Below are 24384 nucleotides of genomic sequence, written 5' to 3'. Positions count from 1 at the left end.
GAAATGTATCTCAAATACTGCTCATGCTTGCTGAAGTAAGGTCAGCTTTGTAAATTAGTTCCGGGTTTTGAGCCGGATGCTTCCGGTATTTGTATTTTCAAAATAAAGGTTGTGTTTGTGTATCACTGTCAGAATGCTGCTAGTATTGTAAATAATACCGGTTTTATGTTATTATTTTAGTGCACAACCTTTGGGCAGGACAATACATAAGTATTTGAAAGTGTAAGCCATGGAGCTGATGCAGATGTATAAAGTGAAAAACACTATTTCGCAAGGCGAGTTTATCACCTGTAAAGCGGAAAATGACTCACTAGTTGGACTTACTGTCAGGGGCTCTGGGTGAATCGAATCATTCATTCATGTCACTCGGGGAATACACCATGTTTTTATTGGTTGTGGTTTTTGTCAGTGTCTCTTTAATGTCGGACGTTGGTCTAACAGAGACATTCGTGCACTCCTCGTATGTTGCCGCTGTGTATGAACACAACTTAATTCTTAACCCGGAGCCCCGTGTCCCCCAGACCCGCTCCGCTGCCCTGCAACACATGCAGAAAAACTTGGATATCTACGAGGAGCAGGCTGCCCGGGCCGCTCAGCAGGTAGGGTGAGGTCAGGAGAGAGAGAGAGAGAGATATGTTTTATTTATCAGTCAAAGTAAAAGAAGCAATGTTGCTTATTGCTCACTTAAAAAAAAGTAACACTTCTGTTTATCAAGTGTGGAGCTTCTAGATTAGTCGCTCGTCAGAAAAACAATGGCCAACTATTTTTTTGATTGATTATTCGTTTAAGTATTTCTTCATACGCTACTGGTGCAATGTTTGTAAAGATGAAGTAATGAACAAATAAAGATATTTGTTTCTGATTCATGTTTATTAATGGTCTCGTCAGAACATTTGGACTTTGAGAAACTGGGATGGATATTTGTCACTATTTTCTGAGAGCAAGAGATTACTCTATTAATCTAGAAATTATAAAGCAATGTTATCGATAATTAAAATAAGTTAGTTGTGGCCCCAATCCAGAATCTATATCCTTTAAAAATGTATGCTAGAAAGTAAGGAAGGAACCTTTCAAAATGTACTTTAATTGGTTTCAAAGGAGGGTAACAAATGAAACTGCAGAGACTTTGTCCTGCATGTCACACTTTTTATGAAACACTGTTACAGACATTATTGTTGATTTGTAGCTCCTCCCAATGTATTGGCCCTTAGAGCCCATAAAGTAAAGCCTCAGATGTTTCTGCTGTTGTCTCTGCTATAAATTGCAGAATATTTAGCAGTTACCTGTGCGACTACAGTAGAGTAATGAAGCTCGTCTCATCTCTATACTCTGCCCTCATCTGTCCTTGGTCAGGGTGCCCAGATCCTGGTGTTTCCAGAAGATGGTCTTCAGGGTTTCAACTTCAGCCGGTCGTCCATCTCTGGCTACCTAGAAACCATTCCTGACCCCCAGCAGGAGAGCTGGAACCCCTGCACAGAGCACGGCAAATACAACAACACTGAGGTGCACAATCACACTTACAGATTTGATGTTGTTATTGAACAGGAATCCTGACATGGAGCCATCACTAGGCTGCTCAGAGCCTTCACTCATGCAACACAAGCCTGTGAATATAAATACAATTTAGTTGTGATTGTTTCACAGGTTCTCCAGCGGTTGAGCTGTATGGCCCGTCGTTACAACCTCTACATGGTGGCCAACATGGCCTGACCTGCAGCCCTGCGCCCTGAAGACTGACCCCTCCTCCTCTTGTCCCCCTGATGGACACTGGCAGTTCAACACCAACGTGGTTTTCAGGTGCAGTGCTTTTAAAATAGAAATAGTTTAAATGCAAATGCACCAATACATAATTCTCTAGTAAACAATTCATCATGCATCCTCTTTAATGCAGCTCAGATGGCCTGCTGGTGGCACGCTACCATAAAAACAACCTCTACTTTGAGGAGTCCTTTGACACGCCGCCGCAACCTGAGATGATAACGTTTGATACACCTTTTGCTGGGAGGATTGGTCTTATCATCTGTTTTGACATTCTGTTCCACGATCCTACAGTTGCCCTGGTGGAGCAGGTAGCAAAGCAGGCAGACAGATTCTAAACCCAACTCTACATTCCTGTGTTTGGTCTTCTCTTTTCCTAACATTGGCCTCTGCTTTTAGGGTGTGCGTCAGCTGATCTTTCCCACAGCCTGGATGAACCAGCTCCCTCTACTGGACTCGATCCAGTTCCAGCAGGCGTTCAGCTTAGGTGCCAATGTCACCCTGCTCGCGGCAAACCTTCGTAACGACCAAATGATCATGACAGGAAGTGGCATCTACACCCCTTTTTCTGCCACCTACCACCACGCCCAGAAAGGGGACCCAGAGGAGGGAAAGCTGCTGGTGGCCAGGGTGCCAGTCTTAGACCCACTGTGGGTGGGGCAGAGCGTGGCCACCGAGGAGGTGGTAGTTAGGGTTGAGTCCACATCATCTACAGCTACAGACTCTGAATTCTGTCACAAAGAGAGTTGTTTGGATTCACCTCCTACTGAAACTCCTTCTTCAGTTCCACCCTCCTCCTCCACCTTCATCTCATCCATGATGTACGATCCATTTACATTTGTCCTCTTAAAGGAGACAGAGGGCGAAGTGAACGTGTGTAATGGCACCTTTTGCTGCCACCTGCAGTACCAGCAGATTCCACAGGGCGGCAGTAAAGAGCTGTATGCATTGGGAGCGTTTGCTGGAACACACACTGTGAATGGACGCTGCGCCCTGCAGGTATGAATAGGACCGCAAAGAGTCGGAAGATGTCCAAGGGAATTTTAAACTTTTTGCACAATTTCAAATTGCAATTATTTATTTTTTACTTTTAATCGTGAACCACTTACGTTGTCAACATATTTTCAAACTACCTTTCCCCGTTAGTTAATTTATTAGCTAGCTAACTCATCATATGGCACAACTGCATGTATTTGACAAATTATTGGATTATGTATGATATTTCAGGAATTTTGCAAACCCTAGATATGAATGGGAATAACTTTGTGTATTTAAAACTGCATAATGAGACTTTTTTCAGATTTATCATATATCTGTTGCAGGTGTGTGCACTCGTCCGCTGTGCAGGGTTGGACGTCAGTTCCTGTGGACAGGAAGTGGAAGAGGCTGAGTCTAAAATGGACTTCCAGTTGGAGGGGAAGTTTGGGACCAGATCTGTGTACCCATCAATTTTGGCCAGCAAGTTTGTCCTGGAGCAGCCAGAGCATCTTGAAACAGCTGCCGATGGAAGAGTGACCATGAAACACTCGAACATGACGGCTGGGCTGGTCACTGCCTGTCTGTACGGACGAATGTATCACCTGGACCATGAATGAAATGCTTTGGAATTGATGGGGGTGTCAGGAGAAACATATTGAATACATTTAAAGGTGCAATGCGTAAGATATGGCCATAATTTAACTTTAAAACATTAAAAAAAAGTCACCAAAATGATCAACGGAATGTAAAGAAATAAAAATGTTCACGTTATGTCAAAGACGTCTATGTACTGTGTTGCAGAGATATCTACTGAAAGGACTGGAAGTCAGGGTACTCGTAATACCCACGTACACACAGATTCACCCTGTAATGAAGAAAAGTGCTAAAGAGTTGCAGGTTTATGGACAAAGTTGACCAATAATGGGATTTTAGAGTCTTGCAATACTGAACTTCATGAAAGTTGTGATTAATAACATACAGCTATACCATAAAATGTATGACCTGAGTGTTTGGAAGTCCATACAATAAAACAAAGGAACTGTATTAATGTTTGTGTTGTATTTGTTTAACAAGGGGTGAACGCTTGCATGTTACTTCTTATTCTGAAGAGTTTGCTGCACCAGCAGTATAATGGCAGGACATGCAGTATTTGAATTGTGCACCAGGAAGACAGAAATAACATCTAAACTTTAAAGCGTGGACATTTTGCAGGTGGGTAAACTTTTACAAAAGTGATTCATGCATTCATACACGTCACCTTGCACAGCTGTGCACAGAAGTAATGAAAAAGTCAAGACTTCAAAAATATTCTATTAACATCAGACCGTAGTGGCAGAAGTATTCAGACCATATATTTAAGTAATGGTAGCAATACAACACAATAACAGACTATACAAAGACTTTTTATATTATGTACTATACTATAATTTGACATATTTTATAACCTGCTAACCCATGCCCACTTAGCAGACAGGAAGTGTATTCTGTCTCATACTATTGCAGTCGCTTGTAATGCGTGAAGTGGCGCAGTTAACACTTCTTTTACACGGGTAAGCAACATCTAACATATGTTGGCAATTTGGTTGAATTTTACGTATTCTTGCCTTGCTGTTAGTAAGTTTTTTTTTTAAATAACTGACGTGTGTAAATGTAGAGATTGTATGGAGCCAGTAGTAGAGGTTTTGTTTGGAGCATGTGGCGCAGACATTTCACAAAGCACCTTTAAAAAGTTATTTGAAAAAACAAATGTTCTGACCGAGACCATTAATAAACATTTGTCTGCTCTCAAATATAAAACTGCAATAAATCAGAAACAAATATCTTTATTTGTTCATTACTTAATCTTTACAAACATTGCACCAGTAGCGTTCATCCTGTGCCTGAAAGTTGCTTGTTCCTAAAAAGGCAATATTTATTTATCTCTCACACACACACACACACACACACACACACACACACACACACACACACACACACACACACACACACACACACACACACACACACACACACACACACACACACACACACACACACACACACACACACACACACAGTACAGACATTGAGTAGTTACAGCATTGCAAGTTCAAAGTTCCTTGAGCCACTCATTCGGGTCGTCAATCATCCGACTCCTGGACCAATCATCGTACAGTAAATGGGTCTTACATCCACCTGCCGTCCTCAGTCTCCACTTGGAATAAATTCATAGGATTCAATAGTGATTTCCTCTCCTAGGAATTGAAAAGTGGTTCAATAACAATGACCCAGCATCACAAATGTGCGTGACTGACAGCCACCAGTGTCTGCCATGAAGGCTCTTAATAAAAACTCAAAAAGCACAGTTGAGAAAACAATAATCAATCTCCTGGTCCCATAAGATTGTCCCTCGTTTTTTTTTCTTTAGACAATCGTGCCAAAAAAAGGAGTCTTCTGAAGCTTTTTTTTTTTTCAGTAGATGCTCTTCTAGTAGTAATAGTTGAAGGAAAACTGTGGAAAAGGTAAGCCCTCTATAAAGTATGAGCAAAGAGTAGGAGCTTCATTTAAAAAGAAAAACAACATTGCTTTAAATTAAAAAAAGACACAGGCCATGTTACTGACCATACAGTGATGCTGTCTGAGAGAAATGTAGTGCGTATTCACCTTATTCTATATTTTAGTACATTATTTTCCACCCCCATGAGTCTGCACCTTAAGGAAACAAACGTGGTTTACTACAAGGGGTTATTTTTAGATTTGAAGTAGTTTACCTAAAAATAATCTGCACACTGGCTCTATCTTCTCCCTCTTTTCTCTCTTGTAGCTCCTTGTCAGTGGTCTATTAAGGCTCCTGAGTGGCTGGCTAGCCTGCCAGTATTGTGGGGCTCTGTCCAATAGCAGGTCCTCAGTACGTCTCTGAATCTGAGTCATTCAGTTCATCGTCCCCAGTGATGGAGGACAGCGGGCGCTCCGGTCTGCAGTAGGAGGCAAGGTCAGGCCTCAGAGGGGGAAGGGTGTCGAAGGCCACGCCTTTGGAGACGTGGTTGTTGGTCGGGTGGTGGTTGATGACTGTCTGAGTGAGAGAATGTGCAGGCAAAGCTGCTATGGTGACCATAGGGGAGGTGGGCATCATGGAGTTGAGGATGAGCGCCAGACAGTCGGCCACATCACGGTTGGGAGCGCAGGCCAGAGCTGGAGTGTAACCTAGGAATAAGAGAAGAGCGAGAGTGTTAAAAAGATATAAAAACAACTAGAATTACATGTGAAAAGTGAGGCATGTGCTGCAGCGTAAAGATGAAAGCTGACCGTTCTCGTCCACTGCTAACACACTGGCTCCTTTCCCCAGCAGCTCCTGCACCACCACCGTCAATCCCTTCCTGGCAGCTACATGCAGGGGCCTGAAAGAAGGTGGAGGGTGACGTTAAAATGAATGCAGTCTGAATTTAGTAAGCACAGCCGAGTGTCTGCCTACGCACGTCTGGAGAGAAGTATTGGTGCAGTTGATGAGGTTCTTGTCGCTGATCTTCTCTAGAATCAACAAGGCACTCGTCTCATGACCCTGAGAGGAACAGAGAGCAACAAGGTGATCAACAATGACAAATAAGTATTATCGTAGGTGTCTTGCACAATAAGAAATTCACTTTGACTTAATAAATTAATGTCTTATTTATTACCTCCTTTGTATATTTCTCACGTGTGAAGCCATAGTACAAATCCACTTTTTAGGACATTTTGTGGGAATGAAGACAATCCCCATCATTTGGATGTGTAATTGACCTTTCCACCAGCCAACAAGAGTTCAACACTGACTGGGTAATTATGTTTTCTTCCCTTTTGTCAGAGACCCTTGGTGACCTCTTAATAACCAGAATTCATGGTGGCCAGTGAATATAAAATGCTTGTTACCTTGCTGCACGCCAGATGTAATGCTGTGTTCCTGTTTGTATCCTGTAGTGTGAAGTCTGCTTTAGCACTGCTCACCAACATCTCTGCAACACATGAAAGGAGATGGCTACACGTCAAAGGTTTGGAAATGAAAAGCAAAAAAAAAAAACAACAAGGATGGAAGAACAAAGGGATAAATGAAGAAGGAAAGAAAGAAAGAGGAAATAAAGACAAAAAGGAAGAACAGAAAGAGGAATGAGAAGGAAAAGAAAAGAAGAAAAAGGCCAATAGTGTATCTATGAGTCAGTGGATGTACTGACCCACAGTATTGGTCTGTCCGTTTACAGCTGCCATCATCAGCGGTGTGCAGTGTGTGTGTGTGTCGACTACGTTAGCCTGAGCTCCGTGGCTCAGCAGAAGGGAAACACACTCCACATGGTCGGAGAAAGCTGCAGCGTGAAGGGGGGTCCTGCGTCGACACAAACACAGTTGACAATATACCAGCGGAGCTTGTGCACCCAAACAACTCTCAGAAAAACATGATGTAATAAGAGTCTGTTTAAATGTCTCACCTGCCCTTGGGGTCAATGGTGTTAACAATAGTTGTGCCCAGGGAGTCAATTAACATCTCAGCCACTCCCTCGTTATCGCTCATACTGAAAATACACAACACACACTGTCACACACCCTCAGACCAGTGTCTGTCGACATAAAAACATTCATTGGTACACGTGGTCTTACACAGCACAGTGCAGTGGGCTGAAAGAGTTGCCCTTAATCTTCTTGAACACCTCCTGGTCTAACAACACCTCCACACAAGCATCGTATCCTAGGAAAACAAAGACAGGAAAGAGATACAAAGGGAGGAACAGACGTGAATACTACTTTGCTGTGGCTTCATACAGAACAGACATGTTTCTCAAGTGTGTCATGCTGTGTCCCAGTACCGTTGTAGCAGGCCCAGTGCAGTGGGGTGTAGCCCTGGTTGTCAGTGAGGTGTGTCTGATTGTGTGAGGTGGTGACGGTGGCCTGCAGCAGGGCACCCAGGACACCCACACGGCCGCAAGCGGATGCCAGGTGAACAGGGGAACGGCCCCGGATGTCTCGGACACACACACTGGCCCCCCGCTGGAGGAGGGCGTCCACACTCTCCTCCTGGCCTGTCACCGCCTGTGTGAAAGAGTGGAAAGTATAGTATAATGAAATATTATAAATACACTTCTTGTGTTAGCAGGCGTTAGTACCTGTCTGATTGGTCAAGTCTCGCTTATACTGATTATCAAAGCATGTTGGTTTTTGCTTATTGATCTCCCTCCGATGGCCCTACACATGTGGACTGTGAAGCTTAGTCTACATGGTTATTTATTAATACACTAGGGAGACGAGTTATCTTCACATTTTTATAAACAATATTATCAAAGGGCTGATATTTCATACCAAAAATAGGCTATATGTATATCATGATTCATCGGGAACATCACACATTCAGCCCCCCCATATAGCCCTATCCTTTGTTTAATAGCCACATTTTAACTGCCTCTGCAATGATTCGACACAGATTGGCCGTCTAATCAGGCTCCAGAGATCCACTATACTATGTGTGAATGTCTCACCCCTCGGTGTAGTGCCGTCCTCCCCCAGCGGTCCTGAAGCTCCACAGTGGCTCCCTGACTGAGTAATGAGTACACACACTCTGTGTGTCCATTCAGCACTGCCAACATCAGAGGAGTCCTATAGAAAGGGAGGAAATATGACAGTTATTTATTTTTATTTAGGAAACTAGTTAAAGTAATCTCCTCGAACTAAAGAGAAGCATAATAATCTCAGTTAAAACTAAGATACACACACACATACACACTCACTGTCCGTTGGTGTCTTGTATGTCCACATTAATGTGTTGGCCGTTGTTGCTCATGAGCAGGCGCAGGCACTCTGGGTGGCCATTCATAGCTACGGCAGACACACACACACACATGCTAGAACTTATTTTTCTAAAGCAACAACATGTTTCCATTTTTAAAGGCAGAAAATAAACCTCAGTCATGTGATGTAAACCACAGATGTATGCGTCTGTGTGCGTAACTGTCCGTATGTATACCTGCAGCATGTATGGCTGTCTTTTTGTGTGTGTAGTCCCGGGTCATGGGTGAGGAGCCATGGTGCAGCAGCAGGGAGACACACTCCTGGTGACCCTTGGAGCTGGCCAGGCTGAGAGGGGTCCGGCCCTCTGGGCTGCAAACATCCACTTCCAACAGGGACGACAACAGAACCTCTAAAGCTCCACAGTGTCCATGGTACGCCTAAATCAGAGTAAGACACACACCAACAGACACTTCTTTATGTCTAATAATACCAGACAAGGCAGTGAAATCCTGTATGAGACAAACAGCCAAATACAGACACACTGAATAATCCTTGAACTCACCGCCAGGTGGAGTGGACTGACGGGGGCCTGGCTCTCTGAGTCACTCAGCATGTCTGTTCCTGATGTTTCCATTAACTGAAATAAAGAAATAAAAGATATCGTCCCCATATTACTAAATCCAAATGCAGGTTTTCACACAGCGAAACACTGCCTCATTAAAGTTGCAAAGACTTTAGCCATGGTCACACTGCTCCATGTGCTCCAAATGCATTGAAAGAGAGATTAAGGTGTTTGTAAAGGCGCGTGCTACAAAGAGTTTTAGGTTGAACAAGTTTGCCAATTGTTATCAAGCGAATAACAAGACAGAAGAGGTATAACAGTTTCACCTGATGATCTATCCACTATGATCCCCATCTGCCCAACAGAGGGAGCTATGTGCAAAGAATCAATCACTACAGGGGCTCATTGTTTTACAGTGGATGGTTTAAGGGTCTTTCTTACCACATCAAGAGGTGTTTCACTTGCCATCTAAAGGAAACACAGACAAAGGCTTTTTATGATACCATGACAAGTGAACTTTTGTGCTGTAGCTTTCTCTACAGTTCTTAAACCTCGCAGCACGTTGAAGTGATCAGATGTACTGACGGTCCGTAGGGCACGCAACATTTCTCACTCCGTGTGGTAGATGTACGCACCAGTTCCAGGCAGAGTGTGCGTCCATAAGCTGAGGCATAGTGCACCGCACTGTAACCCTGTCCGTCTCGCACTCCTGGATCAGCATCGTTCCTCAACAGGTACTCCACACACCTGAAAACACAAAATAGAGGACAGAAATGTTTTTTCAACCGACACTGAGGATTATTTGATACATAACTCTGAACTGTAGTGTGCTATACAAATGATAGTCCATGAAAAAGTCATTAATAAAGTCATAGTATAGTATGTCATAACAAATATCATAAAAAATGTCAAACAGAGCAGAACTTACTTTCCATCCGTGTCAGCTGCAGCAGCGTAGTGCAGGGGGCTGCAGCCTCTCTGGTCCAGCTCGTTGATGCTTGCCCCGGAGCCCACCAAGGCAAACACACACTGGTAGTTACAGTTGGCTGATGCATAGTGTAGTGGAGTCCTGGGACGGTAAGAGAGTCGACATCAGCTCCTATCTTTGCCTATTTCCATACTCTCCCTCTACTCCCCAACATGTGGTCACATGTCTTCCTCTGTCTTCAGACCTCATTTTATTTTCATTCCCAGTATTGATAGAATTAAACGTGAACTTTGGACTCACCTTCCAAAGTTGTCTTTCCTGTTAAAGTCCGCTCCTATGTTTAACAGCAGGTTCAGACACTCCAAGTTCCTGGTTGGACAGACATATGTTGTAAAAGAAAGAAAAAAAGGGTGAATGCTGTTAAATTGAGAACAAAGAAAATCATAAAAGAAGCTCCGAAATGAAACAACAACAAGCAGGAATGATGACTCACCCTCCAGCTGCAGCGGCGTGTAGACAGGTCCTTCCAAAGTCATCAGCGGTGTCTATGTCAAACCCTGCGAAAATATGCGATCAGCATCAATTAGGATGTCAACTAGGTGATTCTAGTGACAAGAATGGTGTCAGCATGAATGTACCTGAGGACAGCAGCTTCCTGCAGCAATCTGAGAAGCCGCTGAGAGCTGCCAGGTGTAGAGGGAACATCCCATGGATGCCTCTCCTGAAAAGATTTAAGGCAGAGAAGGAGGGTAAGGTGTGAGAGTTGCATTGCAGAAAGAAAACAAAAAGGAGGTTGAAAGTTCATCATATTTGACCCTTTTTATTTGTGCTTCTTATTACTAAAGCACAGACGGATGGGTAAATATCAATTGTTACTAACTTGGTGGTGTTGGCTCCGTGTTTGATGAGTGCTGTGATGATGAGCTCATGGCCATAGCGGGCAGAGATGTGAAGGGCAGTGTTTCTGCTCTTGTCCTCACAATCAATCTCAGCTCCTATACACACATAAATAAAAGGGTAAATGTATGTATTTCCATTAAAACACTCAGCAGTGAAGCAGACAGCACTCTGTAGGGGCTCTCACCATTTTGGATGAGAGCCTGAGAGCAGGAGAACCTTCCATGTGTAGCTGCCATGTGGAGGGGAGTCTTACCATCCTTACTCTGGACAGATGGAGACAGTGGAGACAAGCAGAGAGGGACAAAGAAGAGGATTATGATTTCTGTAGACAATCTTACCTCAGAGTACACCGTTAACAGGAACAATAGAGTAAAAACTCCTTTGTTCCCTGTGCAATAACGGCTTAATTTGCACATGTGATTTCGTATTTTAGAGATTGGCTTGTGTATTATTATGTTCTGTATATTGTATGTACAGGAATATTTCTTTTACCTTTTGTTTTTGTATTGTTGTTTTTGTTTTGTACTGTTTTTTAATCTTGCACACCCGACTGCAAATCAAGTGTCCGTCCGGGATGATAAAGTGATTGAACTGAACTGGAGTCTATACAGTGTGCATGTCTATCAGTGTTGCAGTGCACGTAAATGACAGTGTGGGAGTCAAATGGAACCCTGGAGTGTAAGAAAGCTTAGCATGAACAGAAGCTATCTGAGATCCCCTCGTGGATCACACACACACCCACACACATATTCCCTGAGCAGCTTGCAGCCTTAGGGAGCCACCCCCTCCCCCCCGTCATCATCCATATGGCCTTGCATCTTGAGGCTTTGGGGATCTATTATCAGTTTCCATCACTGCTACCAAAGTGTTAACAACACTGTCACTTCAACTTTCTAATAGATACTGGGGAACATACACTTGAGGACACAGGCTTCTTTTCCTTATATGTATATACTCATTTCCAAATGTATCAATATAAAGCAAATACCCGCATGTTGATGTGAGCTCCGTGGGCCAACAGCAGCTCCTGACACAGCGCCCCCTGGCGTGAAGAGGAGGCAAAGTGGAGAGCAGAAAAACCCCTCTCATTCACCTGAAGCGAGGTACCAAACAACACAATTAAAACACACGCAATCACCGCGCACATACTGTCTTGCACAGGGTGACGCACACACACACACACCTGGTTGACGTTGGCCCCTGCCTCTATAAGCTCACTGACCACCACATCCTGTCCATTGTAACAGGCCAAATGGAGCGGAGTGTTGCCATAGCCGTTCACCTCATTGACCTACGCAAGGAGAGAATAAATCAATATTTATTGCATTTTGTTGACTTTTGTTAAAAAAAAAGTTAAAGCTTTAGCTGGGTCCGTGCCTGTCCGGAGGAGCCCAAAGTGTTTGTAAATAGTAAAGTTCACTATGGAGGCATGCGAGAATATGAATCGTGCATGCATATGTGTGTGTCTGTACTGACGTGGACCCCAAGGCTCAGCAGGTAGTGCACGGTGCTGCTCATGCCACTGGAGGCAGCTGCATGGAGCGGGGTGTAGGCTTTTTTGTCCTTACAGTCGACCTCTGCTCCACTGGCTACCAATAACTTCACCACCTCCAGGTGACCTGAAACAGAGGAAGCAGGGGAAGAAATGACATGAGGCCAATGCAACTAATTCAAGACATGTGTGTAGGGAGAGATAGAGACGTGTGTTTGCATTAAAAACCGCTCATTATAACAGTCTCACCCATGTAGGCTGCCCAGTGGATGGCTCTCCTGTCCTTCTTGTCAAATGCATTAATGTTAGCTCCTCGAGACAGCAGCAACTTCACCATCTATCACACAAAAGCAAATGAACTAGATGCTGACATGTATGTGATACATATACGCGTCTCTGTGTGTGTCGACAGGACACCCACCTCTACATGTCCACTGAAGGCAGCGTGGTGCAGGGCAGTGCGTCCCGCCCGGTCAGACACATTGACGTTGCTAAGCAGCGGGACCAAAGCCTCGGCACAACGCACTGCCTTGTTGCTAGCTGCAACATGGAGCGGCGTCTGCCAGTTCTTGTCTCGGGCGTTAACATCCGCACTGTGCTTCAGCAACACTGACACCGCATCCTGGATGGAGAGTGAGCATGGGTCAGAGTGTGCAGACAGACAGGTCTTCTCATATGCCTCAGTGCACTAACAAAGTACATGCAAAAGTGCGCAGGTAGATATGTGGGGGTGGATATAAAAGTCTTTGCTATTCTTAGGGGGCTTTCATGCCGACAATAGCACTGAGGGGCGCCGTGTTAGTTTGGGCATGTTTTCCCAGGACCAAGCAGAATAGGTTCTCTCCATCTAATGCTACAAGATACTCTATGTGGTATGTGTGTTGCTGCACTAACCTGTGTTTTTGCCACCACAGTGGTTTGCAAGTCTGCATTTTTGTTGTTGTGCTATTGTCAGTGGGTGAGCCCTCTTAGTAAGGTTGACTTTGTCTCATCTAACAGGGGATTCTCAAAGGTATGAAAATCTGTGATAACCTAAATGTGAGACGCACAGTCACAGTACACATTAGCACGTGTGTTTGTGTAATTAGTTACCTCACTACAAGAGGCGACAGCTCGGTGAAGAGGAGTCAACCACTTGTTATCTTTGGCATTAACTCTGGCTCCTGGAGGAGAGAGAAAGAGAGAGAGAGAAAGAGAGACATAGGGAGAGAGAGAGAGAGAGAGAGAGAGAGAGAGAGAGAGAGAGAGAGAGAGAGAGAGAGAGAGAGAGAGAGACATAGAGAGAGAGAGAGAGAGAGAGAGAGACATAGAGAGACATAGAGAGAGAGAGAGACAGAGAGAGAGACAGAGAGAGAGAGAGAGACAGAGAGAGAGACAGAGAGAGAGAGAGAGACATAGAGAGAGAGAGAGACATAGAGAGACAGAGAGAGAGAGAGAGAGAGAGAGAGAGAGAGAGAGAGACATAGAGAGAGAGAGAGACATAGAGAGACAGAGAGAGACAGAGAGAGAGACAGAGAGAGAGAGAGAGACAGAGAGAGAGACAGAGAGAGAGAGAGAGACATAGAGAGAGAGGACATAGAGAGACAGAGAGAGAGAGAGAGAGAGAGAGAGAGAGAGAGAGAGAGACATAGAGAGAGAGAGAGACAGAGAGAGAGAGAGAGAGAGAGAGAGAGAGAGAGAGAGAGACATAGAGAGAGAGAGAGAGAGAGACATAGACATAGAGAGAGAGAGAGACAGAGAGAGAGAGAGAGAGAGAGAGAGAGAGAGACATAGAGAGAGAGAGAGAGAGAGAGAGAGAGACAGAGAGAGACAGAGAGAGAGAGAGAGAGAGAGAGAGAGAGAGAGAGAGAGAGAGAGAGAGAGAGAGAGAGACTAGACTTGGTGAATCAGGTCTGATCATTGAAAGATACATTAAAGGGTCAGGATATGAAGATTGAACAGCTTGAAGACAAACTTAGATTAAAAGGCTTTTCAAATCACTTATGGGAAGGGGGTGTTGTGAGACAACAGTGCCTGGAAGATATAGAACTTCCATGATCCCCTTTGGCACAGCTTGGGGTAAAAATAGCCCTGAAGCTGCACCTGTTGCTCGCTCTTCACATGATTGGGAAACAGTGAACACACAACACACGTGCACAGCTGACTTTACAGAGAGTCAAGCCAACATAGACCCCATCAGATGATTGATAAATCCCCAAGTCACCAAGAGAGGGTGACAGCCACAGAGCAGACACACAGGCATGGAAAGTACTGAGGGAAATGGGAGCAACACGTGGGGATGGGAGAAATGAGGAACACGCAGGGGCTTTGAAGAGCTTAGGAAGGCACGGCTGGATCTTTCGTATTATGACTCAAATCTTGTGTTTCTTCAAAGATGTTGAAAAACAAACGATACATTTGTTTTCAATTTAGTTTAACATGGTTCCAATCTTAAAATAAGGCCGACAAAAACATTACTTCAGTATACCTTGAAACCATTTACTGTGCAATGAAAACACATGTGATCGCTCTAAGACATTGACAGGTAATAGGAAAAACTATTAAAATAGTTGGGCCCAATTACTACATTTTTCTCTAGTTTTACAAAACATTAGGATTACCAGATTTAATTTGAGAATAAATTACTTGTAAACATTGCAGTGTGAGTATGATCAATCAGTTAATGTATAAATATTCAAAGGGAATTATTAAATTAAATATCAAACAAGACAAAATAAGGAAGGCTAATATGGATGTGCAGATAGAAAAACAGGACAAGATGGATGCACATAGGGATGAGTAAGCTTTCAAGTAGAATTGATACTATTGGTGGATGGATATTAGGTGGAAATGAAATCGACTGGGTGGCTGAATGATAGCTGCGGTGTTTACCTGAGAGGATGAGCAGTTCAATGATCTCAGCGTCTCCCAGGTAGGCTGCAGCGTGAAGAGGCGTCCTCTTTTCATTGTCCTGACACCAGATCCCAAAATACACAAAAAAGAAATGTAAGCATGTGCATTACTTTTTAACACAGACATTGGCTTTGAGACACATGCTCACACATCACGATGGGGCATGCTCCAAACTAAATCTATAGACCTCACACTGTTGCAGACCACAAGAAACATGAGACTAGTGCCACAAGGAGATAAACATCCATCATGTGTTCACTTGTATTCTTCAGTCCGCTCCATCACTTCAATACACTCTGCTGCCGCACCCCCATCTCTCTCTCTTTCAGTGCAGTGGAGAGCAATTAACAGAGTGGGGCTATAAACTAATGTCATGTGACTGCAATGGGTCTGGGCCAATGTTGCTGACTACAAAAGACTCAGTGTGATGACCCCAGCAATATAGCCCCACAGAAAGACAGTCTAGAAAAACAAAGACTGTGAAAACAGAAAGTGGCGTAGACTGAGGGAATATATTCAGAAAGATCCAGAGAGCAAAAGTGATGGGGGGGGAAGTATGTATTTTATTGATAGGAGAGGGTAGTGTTCTAGTTCATGTGTCCTGCCTTGATTGACAGCTATATAAAACGGGGAAGCAGCCAGAAGGCACTCTGGGTCAGTCAAGCGATCAATTGTAGCCTGCTGTCTTACTGCTGCTCTCCTTGGTGTATTTTATATGTCATGGTGTGTGTGTGAAAAGCAAATACACAGGGGTGCCATCAGAACAAAAACATTTATATTGTGAGAAAATAAGGCGAAATAGCAAGATGAGAGTGACTTACCTGAATGTTGACATCCTCTTTCTTGAATATGAGGGAGCGAACTTCATCTGGGTCCACGTTGAAGATGGCTCTTAACAGAGACGGCTACAGAGGCAAGGAAAATACAAGGTAATGCTGATGTACACTATTACATACTCGATTTGCAAGGCAGTCATTTTCTACGCTGACAGGATGTTATCAGTGAGAGTTACAAATGGGATAGTCCCACACACAGACACTATAATCTTGAGCTGGGAAAGAGCCATAGGTCACACGGCTGTATATCACCAATTTGTTTATGACAGTAGCAGCTGCAGCATACATCACATAAACACACACCATTACGTCAATGTGTGAGGGTCTGTGGGGGTTTAAAACTGTGCCCTGTTGCCATGTGGTCTGAGGCCAGTTGATAATGATGTAAATGACAGAGTGGAACAATTAAAAAAATGTATACAAGGTGTATGTATTTTAGAAAATATGTACAATTTTCTCAAAAAGGAGGAAGCTGCAAATAAATGACAGATACATAAATATCCTGGGAACACCTCTTAATGCTATTACATTTACTAGTGCAGTGCTCGTTCAGGATGTGCTTGTGCCGCTGCTTCTTGGATTTCGAAGTTAGTCTAAGCATGCGTTTACGGCAGCAACGCTACAGTCTACGCATCATGAATGCAAAAGCTCCCATGACAAGGTTATGGGCTCAATAAAGTCAAAACACCATTGAATGTGAATGCCCTAGGCAAGGGTGGACTGGGCAAAAGGTCGACCTTGGTATTAATATATTACATGGACTAACTTCTTTTCCTTCCTTCTCTTGGACAATCCAAGAAGATTTAGTTGTGTTTTTCCACCTGTACCATTTGCAATTTCTCCTCTACTCTTCCGAAAGTAACTTGTATCACTTAGCGCTGACCCTCAGACCCCACTCACGCACACACACCTGCATTTAATGACAGGCTGTTATGTTACAGAGAGACTATCGCACATTTACACATATTAAACCTTTTGTCTACAATTAATACAACATGACCTGCAAAGGCAATGCCCGTAACCACAGCCACAGTAAAGCACCACTGCTTGTGCGAGGAGAGGGAGCGGACGTGGCCGCACTGTTGTGAGGATTTTGAATCGCATCTCTAGCACATGCGCTAAGCAAAGTCCGGCCGGGCGGACTGGGTTTGCGCAGTTTCATACAGAACCGCTGATCCAAATAAGTACACGCACGGCACTCACTCAGTCACTCAGTCACTCAGTCACTCGGTTCCTCCGCAACACAAACACAAAAGGTGTGAGGTAGATTGGCCTGAGAGTTGGTGAAACAATATACACACATGCACGCACAAGCACGCACGCACACGCACACACACACACACACACACTTATGGTCAATTTATTATGTTTGTGACTTCAACTTTATCTTGGATAACAGATAAGAGAACCTTGAACATTGAAGTAAAAAACAAAGTGAAATTAATTCATCTACAACAGAACTTTGGCCTGCATTTTATATTTGATCTATGAGCTTTGTTATTGTTACATGAAAGTCTGCAAACTATGTAAATACTTTTCTTGCACAGCTGATAATTGCATTTACAATATATTGCCTGGAAATAAACCCCACAAGCAACACATGCTAGTTATTGTGGTCATGATTATATGTCACTATCCGTCACGTAATTAGAGTAAGGATTTTAACTAGGAAGTAAGATTGATAATACACAATACACTGTAAGCAGTGCTTTTCTTGCTGCAACATTATTGAGAATGCAGACATAAAATAAACAAACATAAGAACATGGACATGGCTTTGTTGATTTACACATATACACTTTGTCCCCTAGCAATGGCTGCCAAGTTGTACCATTCAGTACTATACATGTTTTATGATGCAGATCTGCTCCTTACTCATAGCCTCTCTCAGTTTTCCCCATCCCTCTCTCATTTCGTCCCACCTAAAAATAAGTGGGGCTGTCAGGCATGCCGGCATCTTACTCATGCCTACACTGATGACCACTGCAACTATGTCAGAGATTGGAGAAGGTAGACACGAAGTAAGAGCACAAACTGTCAGTGGAGCCAGCACATCATCTTCTTTGACTTTCCTTCTCAGTGTAAACTTCAAAGAGCAGCTTTCATAAGATGAAAAGACTCACTACTTTTGTTTCAATTGTAGGCTTGCCCTTTATAAGCCAACACTGGAGACTACAAAGGCCCAGGCCTCGCTGATAATCTATACAAACCGGCAGTCATCTCACATAGCAGGCTATATTGGTGATTGTGTTTGGTGCTAAATTTAGCACAGGATGACAAGTGTTGGCAGTGTATTGTATTTTTATGAAATGGAACATGCAACTACGTACTTCAGCCCAGGTAGGAGCAGTACTTTGATCTGTTTAAAACCCAGGTGGTGGTTGTCATTTGTACAATAAGCTGTATATAAACCTTAAATCATGGCAAAACCACCGCTGAATGAGCAAACTGTGATTCCATCAATGAAGAACCAAACAGAAGGACCCATCTCACCTTGTCCTCCTGAGCGGCAGCCCTTCGAGAGGCATGATGGGATCTGCGTTCTGGGGATGATTTGGGCCGGGGAGATGGGGGTGAAGAGGAGGGCTCATCCTCCTCCACCTCCTCCAGCACCACGATACACACACGACTAGCCCGCTCTGACCGCATCAGGAACAAACACACACACACACAGACACAATCACTCACACTCTCTCTCACACATAAATACACTGTGTTCCCTCTTACATACGTGCGCAATTCAGGAGCACAAACGTCAGCAATAAATCCGATAAACAGAGAGATTTCCTCGTAAACAAACGCTGCACATCTTCATGTAAAATCCAATATGAACTCCAGCTGTGTCCTCTATCTGCCAGTGTTGCTTTGCTGCATGTCTCCTCTCTCTTCTCCTCCTCTCTCTAGCCAACGCTCTCACTCTCTATGAACAGCAGTAGCGGAGACAGCAGGGAATTCCTCTGCGTAATGGTGGCAGTAAGCGGCATGCGGCAGAATGAGCTTGTGCTGCCTAGCAGCGCACAGGAAGCTACATATCCTCACTGCTGTGCTGCAGCCAGGAACACACGCATACGCAGAGAGACACTGTGATTAGCGTGGACGGGGGCCGCAGCAGCCAATGTATGTGTGGGTATGCGTCGCTCGTTTCAGGCAGACTGCTGAAGCCAGCTCTTTCAAAAGAAGAGGGAGAGAGAGGGAAAGGAGGGAAAGGAGGAGAAGGAAGGGGGGGGGGAGAGAGGAGTATGAATAGAAGAGCAGAGAGAGATGGAATAATTGTAGGCAGGTACTTAGAGCACTAGAAAACACAAAGAAACCTGAAGATGAATGGAGCAAAGGACAAAGAGGGGGCTATGGACAGCAATGGGTGCAAACTGGTTACAGGAAGTTAACCAAGAAACAAAATGATACAGAATGTAAAAGGTCCAGAGAATAAGAGAGAGCAAAACATATAAGAGATAAAAGAGTAAAATGAATGTCAAGAGAAGCGGGAAATACTGGACTGAAAGGCCCTATTTTGATGCCTGATTGTTATCAGGCCACTTGCTGGTCAGTGCTGGTCTACGAGTCCTCTGTGAGTTCATTTAGGTGTAATAACAAAAGTGGCGTGAAGACGCTACAGTAGTGAATGTTGATGCAGCACTATTGATTCTTTATTGAAAGCCCTGCTACCTTCAGCAACCAATGTGATGTTTGTTGAGAGCTTCAATATACTGTCTGAATATCTGAACGTTTACTACTGTATTGTGATTTTCTGATCCTTGTTTTATGGATTCATTGCTGTTCCACGCAACAAAGCTCTGATCTTTGGTATTACACATTAAAAGTAATATAAAAAGTTGTAATCCACATAGCATGGTAAAATCTAAACCATGTGCACTACAACATTATTTTTAGAATTACTAACTAAGATTTTAGTGGTCTGCATCTCCATAAAGTCGGTGCTAAAATAGAAGTTGCCTTTCCTTCTAAACATGAGAGAATAAAAGATACCAGAACAGTGCGAGTGTCTGTGCGTGTTTGTGCGTGTTTGTGCGTGTTTGTGCGTTTGTGTGCGTGTGTGTGTGTGCATGTGTTCCAGTATCTCTTTGGTGTATTGGTGGCACAGCTTCAAAAGTCCCCATCTCCTCATTATAAAACTGGAACAAACTGGCTTTGCCAGAGAATGTGAGGGTAGCTAACAAGACCAGTCTGTACGTGCATGTCTGTGTGTGTGTGTGTGTGTGTCTCAGTCTCCTTCATATTCAACGCAGATCCTAAAAAGAGCAATCTTGCCAAGCCACACAACCCCATTAACTCTAGAGGGAGGGACAGTGCAAGGGAAAGCGAATGAGAGGGAGCAATTCAGTTGGATGGAGTCTTTCTGCAGGTTTAAACTTTGAGTCTAATGGGCTTACCATTTATGAACATAATAAGAAACACAGTCTAACAATCTTTCTGCTCCTACAGCAGCCTGAGTTGACATTACAGATTTGCCTCAAAGGCACAAACAAAGACAGATGTTTGGGAAGCAAACTATATAAACAAACAACCACTGTTTTGTCTATCCTACTTGATAGCATTGGGGATACTCTCAGGAACGTAGCTCAAAGATATTTACAAAGCAGCACCCATTAAATGGGTCTTTGTGTGAGTTGCGTGTGTAGAGTTGAAATCAGGACACAGAGGCATGGTCAACCAAGGCAAGCATGTGGAATAGGCAGGAAAACCTTTACATAAAGTAAAGCGTGATCAACACAAACTGAGCATCCCTAAACACGAGCAGCATGACAGTTTGAAAAATCTATTTTGTGATGTGCTTTTCATGAGGCCGGCAGAACTCAAATGTCTCTTCCATTAAGGCTGAGCTAGTGCTCCTACAGCAGCGGGACACTGGGAAAACAGACAGAAGGTGAACCTGATCCCAACAAGAGGATACAGGCCCAATGTTATCGTAAATAAACACAAATAAAAATTCCAATATAAACCCTGAGCTTTACTTCATGTGAGAGACCCAGCGTGACAGTGTGCATGTATAAGTGAAAGTATGCAGCTTGCACTGACCTCTGCTCTGACCCTGCGACAGGATGCACTGTGTGTAATATAATCCCAGATGCCGATGCGAACATCTAGAGATTTCAAGGCTTTTAAAAACAAGAGGGTAATCTTTGTTGTCCTGACATTACATGTATGGTATGCACACCACCACAAGCTATCCATTAAATCAGCGGCCCCCGACCTTTTTGCACCACGGACTGGTTTCATGCAAGACAATTTTTCTACGGACTGGGGGGGCAGGCACAACAAAACACACAAAGTGCAAAACATAGAATTTAATAACTACATATATAATGTAAATGTAATTATTCCATTTTATATTACGCACATTATTTAATTTTTCTAAATAAAATACCATGCAGAATAACTAAATAAATAAAATGTTTACAATAAATATTACAAATACAAAAATACGGCCCGGTAACAAATGATCTGCGGCCCGGTGGTTGGGGACTTCTTAGTAACAGAACTGATATTACTAAAGTTTGAATGCACCAAAATACACTGATATGAAATCAGGGGTAACATTTAGTAACATTACCTTATAACAAAGTTATTAATATTACTCTAACATATGACCGCTAAGCAGCAGATTATATGCCAAACAAGTAAACATAAAGACAAGAAGAAGTTTTTGCCGATTGACCAGAAAAAAGGCAAAACAAGGAAGTGAATCGTCATGCATAAAAGCATTTTCTTTCTCTTGGAAATATAATAATCAAAATGTTTTTTTGTTCATTCTTGACAGGCACAGTTGTCTTAAGCTCAATATATTAATAAAAAACCTTATTGGTAAAAAATGTTAAAACTGGACCCAGGTCACATGTCACATCTATTGTTTTATATCTATGGCCTCTACCATCTCTCTCTTCAGGCAGAACCATAGCCTTAGGACACTGTGCATGCTTCAAAGCTACAGGATGCCCTCTAGAGGACAAACAGAAGCCTTTGCCATAAGTAACACTCACTCCTTTCCCTCTATGTGGAACTATTTTTGTCCTTTTGTCCAGTTCTGTCAGCAAGCATTACAGAAAACAATGGAGAATAGAGAGGGTGATCTAATCACACACACACTCTTCCGTCTTTTGCAAGCCTGTCCGGAAGATTGGTCAGACCAGGACAGAGCTGTGCCATCATTGACCCACTTTGACTAAAGTTAATATTTTTGCAGAACTCTTACTCCAGAGTAACAAAATGATATTTTACTAAAGGCTAGCGGTTTAGGCAAATTCTGAACCAACACATAACAGGATTTCTATTTCAAAGCATGCGTTTGTCATAATTACTTCAACTAATTCAATTATTATCTTAATATTATCATTATAATCATCTGTAAATCATTTAGTTTAAAATGTAAAAACTTAGTGTAAAATGTAATAAAGAATTATAAATGCCTATCACACGTTAGCAGAGCCCAACGTAGCTTTAACACTTCTAGTTGTCTGACTAACAGTTGCAAAACAATTGCACTTAATTTACAATCATATGAAAAGGAGAAGAGAAAGCAAAATATCATGTTTAAAAAGCTGTATCCAAGAAACTTTGTTTTACTTGATATAAACTGTTGATAGATACATTGGCTAACTGAATGGTTTTCCTAATGAATTACTTCCATCTACCTATCAAGCACATGCATACACTAACACAATTAATCGTGTGACTAAAACAACATGTTTTAAATCCACTATTTAGTTACTGGTGCATGTGCCCAATACAATGTCCTGTTTTATCACCGCCTTTAGGTCAAAGCAGTGTTTATAAGAACTGATATAAGCTTGTGGTGACTAAATCATGACCACAGCTGGAGACTTTGAAACCAGCACCACCTGCTATTTTAGTCTGACAGCTTTTCTTATCTCCAGCAACAGGTGACTACCCACAGCTTCCCCACAGAAAATGTGCAGGGAGCTTAAATGGACAGCTGACCAAGCAAACTCCCTAGGTAGAAAATCAGTCAGTTAAATCCGTTAATAAGCAATCCAATTCAAGATAATACGTTTCACCAACTTTAAGAATCGTACAGAGGAGGTGGCACTTGTATAGCATGAGTTCAAGTTGCTAGCTAGCATAAGCAGAGCAAGGGAGTTAGCCACCCTGTTAACCTCGTAGCTATCCAGCTGTGTGCACCAGTCCATCACCACTACAAACAGCAACAAACAGCAACAAACAGCAAGTCAAAAACACCAAAGAAAACTTAGTAACGACCGCGTTGTAATTGATTTGGCGTGAAAGTGGCCGTTTTTAACCGAGCTAAGTTAACGTAAGACAACAGGTTATACGACAGTAGCAAGGTTCTTACGTTAACTTGTGTTTAACTGGTTACCGTTAGCTAGTAAGCTAACATGTCAGATGTCAGTTGAGTTAGCGTTAGTTAACTGTAAGAACGATAGCAAGCAACATTAGCTTAGCCATTAAACATTTATTCTTAAAATGTCATTACCAAGATTGGTGTAAGTCACCATGAATAAACGTAGCTGTTTAATGTTAGTAAAGTTAAGCTAAAATGAACATTCAATGTGACATGGTGTTAACGTTACACAAACAAACCAGAGTTATCAGTTTTATAATGTGACACCGACGAGTTAACTTAACCTGACGTTAAATGTTAGCTAGTTAGATAACGTTACCTGGTCTTGTATCTTCAACACAGCCATATTCCCCGTGTAAAACCAAAAGTAGGCAGTCACCCGGGGAGTTACTGTAAATTCACCGGGGGAAACTGAGCGGATTCAAAACGGTGCAGCTTCCCCCCCTCTTCCTTCCTGCCGTGGACACGCTCACCCACATCATGGGACAGACATGAGAAAACGGGAAAGTCGGGACCAAAACACAGCAGTCAACAAACTGCACATAACATAAACCCAGCTAACACTACCGCCAGCTCATACCCACTGATTGGCTGGAGGGACAGTCCATTCTACAGGAATAATGGTGAGGTCCTGAATGACCATTGTCATAGTCATGTAAACAAAAATGTGTCTTCTTACTTTCCTGTAACTTCATCATGATTTAATTTCTCATAACCCACAGTGCATTAATTGTCCTTAACAGAATTCCATAGAAAACTTAAACAGTGGACACATATTCACACTAATTAATTATAGAATTGATTATTTAAAATTATTGATTATGAGATATCAAAAGATCCCTGTTCCTAGTGTAACAGACACATTTTCAGCTTTTATAATGACAAAGGATAAAGGCTCGTCATACAAGCCCAAGAGCAGTTCAAATACTGAGTTGGGATAATAATTACATAGTGCAGACGCTACAACCTAAT

General features: G+C 42.9%; 2 protein-coding genes across 5 annotated transcripts; one reads left to right on the top strand and one right to left on the bottom strand.

The window, feature by feature from the left end:
• Nucleotides 1–325: 325 nt before the first annotated feature.
• On the top strand, nt 326–3774 carry btd (biotinidase). The gene is given in 7 exon segments (XM_029443567.1): nt 326–599; nt 1354–1503; nt 1645–1707; nt 1709–1797; nt 1892–2069; nt 2158–2757; nt 3081–3774. Coding segments are annotated over 7 exon segments (1593 nt in total). The 5' UTR covers nt 326–359; the 3' UTR covers nt 3354–3774.
• A 769-nt stretch (nt 3775–4543) lies between these two features.
• On the bottom strand, nt 4544–24005 carry ankrd28a (ankyrin repeat domain 28a). Of its 4 annotated transcripts, none has more exons than XM_029443554.1 (29): nt 23732–24005; nt 16059–16142; nt 15217–15295; nt 13438–13508; nt 12767–12967; nt 12595–12682; nt 12330–12472; nt 12037–12144; nt 11842–11946; nt 11038–11116; nt 10834–10948; nt 10592–10674; nt 10447–10510; nt 10254–10322; nt 9954–10094; nt 9661–9772; nt 9467–9493; nt 9026–9100; nt 8699–8900; nt 8463–8550; nt 8214–8331; nt 7548–7770; nt 7342–7429; nt 7173–7256; nt 6921–7069; nt 6622–6704; nt 6192–6274; nt 6022–6113; nt 5621–5919 (listed from the first exon to the last, which is right to left on the bottom strand). In XM_029443554.1, the coding sequence occupies exons 1-29, from the start codon at nt 23756–23758 to the stop codon at nt 5621–5623; spliced, it is 3180 nt and encodes a 1059-aa protein (XP_029299414.1). In that variant the 5' UTR covers nt 23759–24005. The 4 variants fall into 4 exon arrangements, with proteins under 4 accessions (XP_029299416.1, XP_029299415.1, XP_029299414.1 ...); XM_029443552.1 differs by lacking the exon at nt 23732–24005 and adding an exon at nt 18567–18722; XM_029443556.1 differs by lacking the exon at nt 9467–9493 and having other exon boundaries at nt 4544–5919; nt 23732–24004.
• Nucleotides 24006–24384: the final 379 nt, after the last annotated feature.

This window comes from Cottoperca gobio, chromosome 11, assembly GCF_900634415.1.
Source record: "Cottoperca gobio chromosome 11, fCotGob3.1, whole genome shotgun sequence".
NCBI lineage: Eukaryota > Metazoa > Chordata > Actinopteri > Perciformes > Bovichtidae > Cottoperca > Cottoperca gobio.
Note: the sequence above shows the minus strand (reverse complement) of the source record. Positions and strands in the feature narration are given on the sequence as shown.

What these genes read in the sequence shown, in the direction of transcription:
- ankrd28a (XM_029443552.1), bottom strand. Translation starts at nt 18,722, where the DNA reads ATGCGGTCAGAGCGGGCTAGTCGTGTGTGTATCGTGGTGCTGGAGGAG. An exon ending in TGCTGAGCCTTGGGGTCCAC is followed by an intron (nt 12,145 to 12,329) that starts GTCAGTACAGAC and finishes CTCCTTGCGTAG; the next exon opens with GTCAATGAGGTGAACGGCTA. An exon ending in GGACGGCACTACACCGAGGG is followed by an intron (nt 7,771 to 8,213) that starts GTGAGACATTCA and finishes TCTTTCACACAG; the next exon opens with GCGGTGACAGGCCAGGAGGA.